General features: G+C 45.5%; 2 protein-coding genes across 3 annotated transcripts in view; one reads left to right on the top strand and one right to left on the bottom strand.

Annotated features, from left to right (window-relative positions):
* Window positions 1-10,815, bottom strand: part of LOC308147500 (uncharacterized protein) — a 1,504,609-nt gene that overhangs the window by 6,485 nt on the left and 1,487,309 nt on the right.
* The window catches only part of LOC308147502 (NACHT, LRR and PYD domains-containing protein 3-like), a 427,269-nt gene continuing 417,362 nt past the window's right edge, over window positions 909-10,815 (top strand). Inside the window, exons 1-9 of one of the 2 annotated variants that reach the window (XM_080519694.1) lie at window positions 909-1,020; window positions 2,821-2,899; window positions 3,210-3,417; window positions 3,789-5,592; window positions 5,673-5,846; window positions 6,643-6,810; window positions 7,073-7,255; window positions 7,544-7,726; window positions 9,812-9,994. In XM_080519694.1, coding sequence (XP_080375820.1) covers window positions 953-1,020; window positions 2,821-2,899; window positions 3,210-3,417; window positions 3,789-5,592; window positions 5,673-5,846; window positions 6,643-6,810; window positions 7,073-7,255; window positions 7,544-7,726; window positions 9,812-9,994 — 3,050 coding nt within the window. In that variant the 5' untranslated portion in view covers window positions 909-952. Of the gene's footprint in view, window positions 1,021-2,820; window positions 2,900-3,209; window positions 3,418-3,788; window positions 5,593-5,672; window positions 5,847-6,642; window positions 6,811-7,072; window positions 7,256-7,543; window positions 7,727-9,811; window positions 9,995-10,282; window positions 10,700-10,815 lie in introns of those variants that run through there. The other variant, XM_080519695.1, reaches the window with a different exon arrangement.

Below are 10,815 nucleotides of genomic sequence, written 5' to 3'. Positions count from 1 at the left end.
CGGTAGACCCTGGTTCGATTCCGCTAGGGTCACTGAGCAAATAACAGCATCCAGTGTGGGCCCACATGGAAAGAACCTATATAAAGGTTAGGATATATGTGGCATATATGAAAATTGCCATTTTCCTATATTTTATGTACATATATGTGTGCATACATGGGCACATATAGGTGTGCATATATGGGCACATATATGTGCACATATAGGTGTGCATATATGTGCACATATAGGTGTGCATATATGAGAACATATAGGTGTGCATATATGCCGCATATAGGTGTGCATATATGGGCACATATAGGTTTGCATATATTGGAACATATAGGTGTGCGTATATGCGCATATAGTTTTGGAATATATGTGACATATATAAAATTGGCCATTTTCCTATATGTTATATACATATATGTACAGATATGTGTGCATACATGCGCATATAGGTTTGGCATATATGTGACATATATAAAATTGGCTATTTTCCTATATGTTATATACATATATGTACATATATGCGCGCATGTATGCACACATATATGTACATATATGTACATAACATATAGGAAAACGGCCAATTTTATATATGTCACATATATGCCAAACCTATATCAAAACCTATATTAAAACATATATGTTTATATAGGTTCTTTCCATGTGGGAGGAGTAGGACCAGGACCAGGAGGAGGAGGAGGAAGAGGAGGAAGAGAAGGAGGAGGAGGAGGAGGAGGAGGAGGAAGAGACTCCTCTTCACTGTGTTTGTGTGTGTGTGTGTGTGTGTGTGTGTGTGTGTGTGTGTGTGTGTGTGTGTGTGCGTGTGTGCGTGTGCGTGTGCGTGTGCGTGTGCGTGTGCGGTGTGCGTGTGCGTGTGCGTGTGCGTGTGTGTGTGTGTGTGTGTGTGTGTAGAGGTCAGAAGCTCAGACACACAGCAGGGTCTTCAGTATCCAGCAGGTTGTCTATGAAGAGTGACTGGTCCAAAGATGAACCACCAAACTTCAGTGGTGAACCTGGACCTTCAGACACAAAGTAAGAAACTCTTTGTTTCCTTTCATTTCCTCAAAACCAGAGTGAGAGAAGTTGTGCTCACTCTAACATTCACTTCCAGTATTTTAGTACAAGAGTACAAAGTGCAAACTCAGCAGCAAAGTGTGATCTTACACTCTTTCAAAAGTTCTATTTTCATCCTGAACATGCTGGTTTCAAAGTTTGAAGACAAGATTTTATAGTTGTCAGTGACTGGATGGTTTGGATGTTGGTTGAGAAGAAGTTCCAGAGTTGGAGGCTGAAGCTCTGGACCTCCTGATGTTCATCCAGGCTGGAGGTCAGTGAGGCTGAGAGAGGAGGTCAGAGAAGTACTGTGGACGTTGGTGAGAGGTGAAGGAGGAGGTGAGGTACAGAGGAGATCAATGAGGTACGGAAGGACGAGCTTCATGATTAACTATAATGTGTGGAAAAGAATTGTGAAGTGAAGGTGTTGAATTGAAGTCAGTGGAGGTTCTGGAGAAGCACCGTCATGTGAAGGATGGAAGGTGTTCTGATGATGGTTCCTACTGAAGAATTTGACACCACAAGGAGTTCATGGAGGATTTGAGAGGGAGACCAGAGAGAAGGAAACACATGGAGGGAACCAGTAACCAGGGCGTGGACCAGTGTGGAGATGCTGCTGGGTGAGAGGGAGGAGCAACAGTGGTTGATGTTAGCAGGGTGGAGATATGCTGACTCAGTGATTCTATTGATGTGGCTTTGAAATAACAGAGTACTGTGGAGGAAGACACCCAGACTCTTCACCCTGACTGGAGGGAAACAGAGGAGCTGTCGATGAGGGTGGAGAAACTAGGAGCTTTAATGGACATCACATGAGGAGAACCTCTTTATCACTGCTGAGTTTGATCAATCTGAAGTAGAACCAGGATTTGATGTCCTGAAGATCGTCACTGGTGGAGGAGGGTGGAGGGTGGAGTTGGTTTGGTGGAGACGTAGAGCTGAGTGTCGTCTGCATAGCAAAGAAACTTCATGATGTATTTATGAGAAATATGGACGAGGGGAGGAGATGGACAATGAAGAAGGTGGGACCAAGTACAGAGCCCTGAGGAACACCAAAGGAGAGGGGGATGGGTGGATGTCAAAGATTTCAACTGAATGAACTTCAACTTTAAAGTTCCTCGACCAGAATCCACATGGAGAAATATCCAGTTTCAGTTGTTGATGTTCGTCTCACATATGTTGTTCATACATTTCTGGATATAATTCATCATGACACTCACACAAACATCATTCCAGCATAGACACTTCAAGGAACTTACCAGTTTGTCGACCGCTTGCTGATTAACCATCAGTTTCACAACATTTAAGAATTTTCTCCTGGCTTGAATCTTCTTTCTCTGAGAAAGTCTGTCCTTTTATTTTGGGCTGAATCAGTCCAATGTTGATCATTTTGCTGGAGCTTCTGCGACATCATCTTTGATATCCCAGAAACCCATGAGGCAGATTTCCCAAGATGACATCAGTTAGGAAACATAAACTCAGTTTCATGGACACAAATGCTGGTTTGTTTGTAAACATCAACGTTGGTGTGATCGATTTGGGAAACTGCAGGTTGGAAAAGAGTGTAAATGAGTGTTGATGGTCTTGTTTTGGTGTTTTTTGGTTGATTCTCTCTGCAGAAGGGATGTTTTATGAGAAGTAGAGTTTAAAGATGTTTTCAGGTAGAGGAACTTTAAATGTGCAGCAGGAAGTGCTGATGAGGGCTGAGAATCAGTGTTTGTGTCAGGATTCATCATCACACCCCACAGCAGCTTTAACTAACATGTCAACATGTGTCTGCAGCGTGAGCCAGCAGAGCTCCCAGGTTCTCCGTGGTGGCTCCGCCCCTCAGCAGCAAACACATCTGGACTCCATATTTATGGTGAGAACAAGTGTCCATTCAACACTTTACTGTCACATCATGAGACAGAAGAAGCTGTTGTGACTTCCAGCTGAAACATGAAACAGACACTCAGCTTATTAGATCCATTCAGGTCCAAAGTGAAACAGTCCAACCTTCATCCAGCTTCCAGTCTTCACTGATGCTTGAAGCTGTTTCTGCTGGATCCCACATGAAGTGTGATTTGGCTTCACATGTTGTCCATCCTGCTCTCTGCACTGGATTTACACTCACATCTCAATCTGGCTTCAGTTTCAGCTCAAAGTCAACTCCACATGTTTCTCTGTTCCAGCTGCTGGAGGACAACATGGTGACTTTCATGAAGAAGGAGCTGAAGAAGATGCAGAAGCTCCTGAGTCCAGATTACCCAGCATGCTCAGAGAGTGAGAGGGAGGATGAGGATGAAGAGCAGAGGAGCAGCAGAGAGTCATTTCTGAGGATCACACTGGACTTCCTGAGGAGGATGAAGCAGGAGGAGCTGGCTCAGCGTCTGTGGAGCAGTAAGAGGATTTGATCTCATTTCACAGGATGGAGATGAAACCTGAAATGTTCTCAGCTGGAGCAGAAAGCAGTCAGAAACAGAGTCCGTCCAGAGAACAGAGGTCATTTCCAGGTCAGACACAGAAAGTGTGAAACAGGCAGGAAGTCCAAAACAAGCAGCAGAGTCCAAAAGCAGAGACGAGGAGACACAAAGAGAGTTCCTGAACTCTGCTGTTCATGTGATGCAAACATGTGCATCAGACCAGAGGCTGTTTGGTCTCCACTGAGGAGCTGATGGAGCTGATGGAGGAGAAACATCTCCACTAACACACTGTCATCTTCACATTCAATGTCAAACACACTCAACTCATTCATGGTTTCTTCTTTTCAGGAACTTCTGCTGGAGTCTGCCAACAGAAGGTGAAATGTGCCCTGAAGAAGAGGTTCCAGGTTGTGTTTGAGGGGGTCTCTAAAGCAGGAGAGTCCACCCTCCTGAAGCAGATCTACACAGAGCTACACATCACAGAGGGAGGGACTGCAGAGGTCAATGAGGAACATGAGATCAGACAGATTGAAGCAGCATCCAGGAGAGCAGACAGAGCAGAAACCAGCATCAGACCAGGAGACCTCTTTAAAGCCTCACCTGGAAGATCTCCACCAATCAGAACAGTGCTGACAAAGGGAGTGGCTGGCATTGGGAAAACAGTCCTGACACACAAGTTCACTGTGGACTGGGCTGAAGACCAGAGCAACCAGGACGTCCACTTCACATTCCCATTCACCTTCAGAGAGCTGAATGTGCTGAAGGACAGGAAGTTCAGCTTGGTGGGACTTGTTCATCACTTCTTCACTCAAACCAAAGAAGCAGGACTCTGCAGCTTTGAAGACCTCCAGGTGGTCTTCATCTTTGACGGTCTGGATGAGTGTCGCCTCCCTCTGGACTTCCAGCACACTGAGATCCTGACTGATGTGACAGAGTCCACCTCAGTGGATGTGCTGCTGACAAACCTCATCAGGGGGAAACTGCTTCCCTCTGCTCGCCTCTGGATCACCACACGACCTGCAGCAGCCAATCACATCCCTCCTGACTGTGTCGGCATGGTGACGGAGGTCCGAGGGTTCACTGAGCCACAGAAGGAGGAGTACTTCAGGGGGAGGTTCAGAGAGGAGCAGCAGGCCAGCAGGATCATCTCCCACATCAAGACCTCACGAAGCCTCCACATCATGTGCCACATCCCAGTCTTCTGCTGGATCACTGCTACAGTTCTGGAGGAGGTGTTGAAGAGCAGAGAGGGAGGAGAGCTGCCCAAGACCATGACTCAGATGTACATCCACCACCTGGTGGTCCAGGCCAAAGTCAAGAAGGTCAAGTATGATGGAGGAGCTGCCACAGATCCACACTGGAGTCCAGAGAGCAGGGAGATGATGGAGTCTCTGGGAAAACTGGCTTTTGAGGAGCTGCAGAAAGGAAACCTGATCTTCTATGAACCCGACCTGACAGAGTGTGGCATCGATCTCAGAGCAGCCTCAGTGTACTCAGGAATGTTCACACAGGTCTTTAGAGAGGAGCAAGGCCTGTACCAGGACAAGGTCTTCTGCTTCATCCATCTGAGCCTTCAGGAGTTTCTGGCTGCTCTTCATGTCCATCAGGCCTTCATCAAGTCTGGAATCAACCTCCTGGATGAACAACAACAAACCTCCTGGTGGTCAAAAGTGTTGAAGAAGAAAGTTAATCTCCAGCATCTCCATCAGAGAGCAGTGGACGAGGCCTTGAAGAGTCCAAATGGACACCTGGACTTGTTCCTCCGCTTCCTCCTGGGTCTTTCACTGCAGACCAATCAGAGTCTCCTCCGAGGTCTGCTGACACAGACAGGAAGTAGCTCACAGACCAATCAGGAAACAGTCCAGTACATCAAGGAGAAGCTGAGTGAGAGTGTGTCTGCAGAGAGAAGCATCAATCTGTTCCACTGTCTGAATGAACTGAACGATGGTTCTCTGGTGGAGGAGATCCAACAGTCCCTGAGATCAGGACGTCTCTCCACTGGTAGACTGTCTCCTGCTCAGTGGTCAGCTCTGGTCTTCATCTTACTGTCATCAGAAGAAGATCTGAAGGAGTTTGACCTGAGGAAATACTGTGCTTCAGAGGAGGCTCTTCTGAAGCTGCTGCCAGTGATCAAAGTCTCCAACAAAGCTGTGTACGTGGTTCAGGAACAAAGATGTAGAACTGAGTCCATGACAAACATTGAACTGGTTTTCATTATTGGTTCTTCTTCAGGTTGAGAGGCTGTGGTCTGTCAGAGAGAAGCTGTGGAGCTCTGTCCTCAGTCCTCAGCTCTCAGTCCTCCAGTCTGACACATCTGGACCTGAGTCACAATGACCTGCAGGATTCAGGAGTGAAGCAGCTGTGTGCTGGCCTGGAGAGTCCTCACTGTAAACTGGAAGCTCTCAGGTTCTGACATCATTGATCATTAATATCCACCACTCTCTGTTCTCCTGCTCACATCTCTAGAACATCAGTAGAACATGTCAGTAGAACACTGCCGCCTCTAGATAGTTTCTCCTCTATTAATCAGGAAGTAAAACAACAAAGTCAAGTTTCCAGGGTAAGTTCAGGTGTAGAGCAGCAGCCTTACTTCCTCCACTCACTGTGTTTGTGACGCTCCATGTCACAGAGTTCTTCCTCAGACTCTGACAAGACACGACTGCCACACGACTCCTTTAAAAAGTAATTTAGTTACTTTACTGATTACCTTTAAGTGATTGTAATAGTAACTCGATTAGATTACAAGTAACTTTTTAGTTACTTTCCCCCACCATCTCAAAGTAAAAAGGAACACTGTTTTTTTTCTAAAAACTCAGTTCTGATCACTGCCTGGCCTCCTGCTGATACATATTTAACCTTTGTCCTTCATTCTCTGTTCTATTTATATCTGATTCACTTTTATTATCACATTTTTACTATTGCTGCTATTTATTAGTACTAAGTTGTAGTCTGTTGTTGTACTTTTTATCTATTTAAAAATTTATAGATGTGCACTATTTGACCTTTTAATTATCCCCATTGGTGGACAAATAAAGTCTTTTATTGATTGATTGAAAAAGAAGAAAAAAACAATAACACCTCTGCAGTTGTTATTGTTGCAATGATATAATTTATTGTTGACATATCTTGGTTCCAATTCTTTTGTGTCACCTGAACGCACCGTTAGAGTGACTTGGTCTGTCCTCTCTGTGTCTCATTACAGTCTTTCTTCATGTAAACTCTCTGACTGTGAAGTGATCTCCTCGGCTCTGAAGTCTGACTCCTCCCATCTCAAACATCTGGACCTGAGTCTCAACTGCCTGAAGGAATCATCAGTGAAGGTTCTGTGTGCTGGACTGGAGAGTCCAAACTGTAACCTGGAGACTCTGAGGTCAGTTCACTGTCTGGAGGGAGAATCTGTTAAGTCAAACCACTGAGAGGAGTTGAGGAGGATCCAGATGTTGGAGGACAGATGTGGACTGAGCTCTGCAGCATGTTAGTGATCAGCATGTTGATGAGACTCTTCTCCTCCTTGTCCTCCAGCTGTTTGGACTTTACATTTCTAAACTCCTCCAGTCTGAACCTTTTTCACTCTCAATGACTTCAACATCACACTTTGTCCTCTAATCTCACTTCTTTCTCTCTTTATTCAGGTTGAGGGGCTGCAGGTTGTCAGAGATCAGCTGTTCTTCTGTGGCCTCAGCTCTGAAGTCCAACCCCTCCATCCTGAAACATCTGAAACATCTGGACCTGAGTAGGAACCAGCTGCAGGATTCAGGAGTTGAGCAGCTGTGTGATTTTCTGGAGAGTCCACTCTGTAGTCTGGAGACTCTGAGGTCAGTTGACTGTCTGTTACTGTTGTATAAGGAGGAATGTTAGTGATGTGAGACTCTGGTCCTGCAGTGAGAGATGGACTGAGCTCAGCAGCTTCTTACTGATGTGTGTGGACATGAGGAGGAGTGTGAAGGTTGTGCTGACATGAGGATGATGAGTGTGATGATGAAGATCCACAACAACAGAACAGCTCATTGATCAGGACTCAGTAATGAGGAGCTGCTCATTTATCCATCAACACATCTGATTGGTTCTCCTCATTCATTCTGCTGCTTTCTCTCTTTATTCAGGTTGTTTGACTGCAGTTTGTCAGAGATCAGCTGTTCTTCTGTGGCCTCAGCTCTGAAGTCCAACCCCTCCCACCTGACACATCTGAAACATCTGGACCTGAGTATGAACCAGCTGCAGGATTCAGGAGTTGAGCAGCTGTGTGGTTTTCTGGAGAGTCCACTCTGTAGTCTGGAGACTCTGAGGTCAGACTCCATGTTTGAGTTTGTGTGCAGTGAAAGTTGTGTTCCACTAAAGGTCAGACATCAGGCTGATATGAGATGATCCACACTGAGGATCTCCATGAGAAACTGAGACTTTAGTCCTGTGACTGTGGCAGAGCCATGTGGAGCTCCACATTTCAAAGCTTGGTAGAAGAACACGGTGCTGCACTGGACAATTCACTGTCCACCAAGGCTGCAACTAACAATCATTATAATAATCCATTAATCAGTCCATTATTTTTTGATTAATTGATGAATCGGTTAAAAAAACAAAAAACATTTCAAGTTGTAGGACCAGTTGATAATGAACGAACCAAACATCAAATATGTTGTGGTTATTTTAAAGCACAGAACTGAACCAATACAAAGATGTATTCAATATATATTCATATATTTACATGTATATAAGATGTATACAAGATAATTATTAAATATTTACTTTACTTCCGGGACCACATACAGTCCAGTTTCATCCTGAGTGACCAGACTGGTAAAATATTGCTATAATAACCCTTAAATTAACTCTTCAAAATAGTTCTTTGTTGTGTCACAGTGTCTGGAATGGAATTGTATTTTTACAAGATGAAACTGAAAATGACTACAATGTCAACATAAAGTCCATTTTAATGAAATAGTGTGGAGCAAAATAGAAAGAAGAGTGAGAACAAAGCTTGTCTAAATCCTCTAGAAGCACCTTGCTTGGTGGAGCAGCTTGGAGCTTCTTGGTCGGTTGTAAAGGGAAAGTGAAACTAAAGGAGAGGAGCTTCACAGAGCAGCACCGTGCTGCAGAGAGGCGCCATCATTCACATCTCTAAACTCATCTCCTGACACCACAACGTCTGAATATTCTAATCCTCTGGTCCAGACCAAGTGTTTTGGTCTTTAGTGTCTCTCAGTTGAAATGTTCCAGGACAAGCTGTCCGTTGTCCTGGTCCAGCAGGTTGTCCTCATGAAGGTGTGTGAACAGTTCAATAGTGTGGCTGCACAGTGACGTGTGGCCCAGTACAGGGTGTGGCTCTTACCGCTCCACTCCTCAGAGCTTCTACTGTACCGCCTCCACTCTGCCTCCACCTCTCTCTGCTGGTGGAGCTTTTCAACTTGATTTCAGTCAGCAGACGTTGACAAAGCTCTGAAGGTGAAGTCAATGGCTCTGCAACATGGTGAGGGAGCAGAAATCACACCACACAACCAATCCATCATGAAATAGTGGATCACTCTTGTAATCATCACATTTGATTGACTTGATGGATTCATTGTTGCAGCTCTACTGTCAACCTCTGACAGGCTCCATGTTCACCTTCAGCTTTCACAGCAGGATGATCCTCCTGATGAAGAGTCTGCACACATTTTACTATCAACTTTATATCAAACTAAACATCCCAACAAACACCTTGAATACTGAAACACTATCCACTCTATACCTTCTACCTTTTACATTGATGATAAACTCACTCACACACACACACACACACACACACACACACACACACACACACACACACACACACACACACACACACACACACACACACACACACACACACACACACACAGGAACTGAACACAATAGATGTGTCGTCGCTCCACCTTAACGTTTCCTTCACACAATTTTAATTTGTTCTCAAAATACTATTTGTGCTCCAACAATTGATTGTCCTGCTCTCAAAGTCTCCCAGTGCTCACTCACAATTCTGCACCAATAGAACCATATGAATCCTCTCTGTGGTCTGCAGGGGCACTGCAGTAACCCCGCCCCCTTTTGGCTTCAGTCTGACCAATCACAACAGTGGGTGTGTGTGTGTGTGTGTGTGTGTGTGTGTGTGTGTGTGTGTGTGTGTGTGTGTGTGTGTGTGTGTGTGTGTCCTGGTCCAGATGTTGGAGGACAGAGGTGGACTGAGCTCTGCAGCATGTTAGTGATCAGCATGTTGATGAGACTCTTCTCCTCCTGGTCCTTCAGCTGTTTGGACTTTACATTTCTAAACTCTTCCAGTCTGAACCTTCTTCACTCTCAATGACTTCAACATCAAACTTTGTCCTCTAATCTCACTTCTTTCTCTCTTTATTCAGGTTGAATGACTGCAGTTTGTCAGAGATTAGCTGTTCTTCTCTGGCCTCAGCTCTGAAGTCCAACCCCTCCCTCCTGAAACATCTGAAACATCTGGACCTGGGTTGGAACCAGCTGCAGGATTCAGGAGTTCAGCAGCTGAGTGGTTTTCTGGAGAATCCACTCTGTAGTCTGGAGACTCTGAGGTCAGTTGACTGTCTGTTACTGTTGTAGAAGGAGGAATGTTAGTGATGTGAGACTCTGGTCCTGCAGTGAGAGATGGACTGAGCTCAGCAGCTTCTTACTGATGTGTGTGGACATGAGGAGGAGTGTGAAGGTTGTGCTGACATGAGGATGATGAGTGTGATGATGAAGATCTACAACAGCAGAACAGCTCATTGATCAGGAATCAGTAATGAGGAGCTGCTCATTTCTCCATCAACACATCTGATTGGTTCTCCTCATTCATTCTGCTGCTTTCTCTCTTTATTCAGGTTCTTTAACTGCAGTTTGTCAAAGATCAGCTGTTCTTCTCTGGCCTCAGCTCTTAAGTCCAACCCCTCCCTCCTGAAGGAGCTCGACCTGGGTTCCAACAACCTTCAGTATCAAGATGTGGAGCAGCTGGTTGGTCTTCAGAAGAGTCCAGACTGCAGCCTACAGACTCTCAGGTCAGTAGATGTTGGAGTGAGTCCCTGCTGCTTCCAGCAGGTTTCTACTAAACACAGTTAGTGTGAGAACAAAGATCCAGTGTTGGACGTCTCAGTGAGGCTGTGAGAGGACAACGCTGAGCAGCTTCAGGATTGGACAGCAGAGGACACAGTCAGCCAATCAGAGGAGCCACAGGCTGGTTGTGTTGGTCTGACAGTGGTGGTCCTTCATGAGCTCTGAGCTGCTGCTGTGGACAGGACTGAAGTCCTGGCTGCTCCTCAGAGCCTCTCCTCATGTCCTCTGACCTCTGTCCTCATGTCCTCTGACCTCTCTTCTCTCTGCAGGTGGAGGTAGAGCAGAGAGGACGCCGTGTGTCCTG

This window comes from Blennius ocellaris (assembly GCF_963422515.1).
Source record: "Blennius ocellaris genome assembly, chromosome: 24".
In the NCBI taxonomy this organism is placed as follows: domain Eukaryota; kingdom Metazoa; phylum Chordata; class Actinopteri; order Blenniiformes; family Blenniidae; genus Blennius; species Blennius ocellaris.
This window is presented reverse-complemented; position numbering and strand designations above follow the sequence as displayed.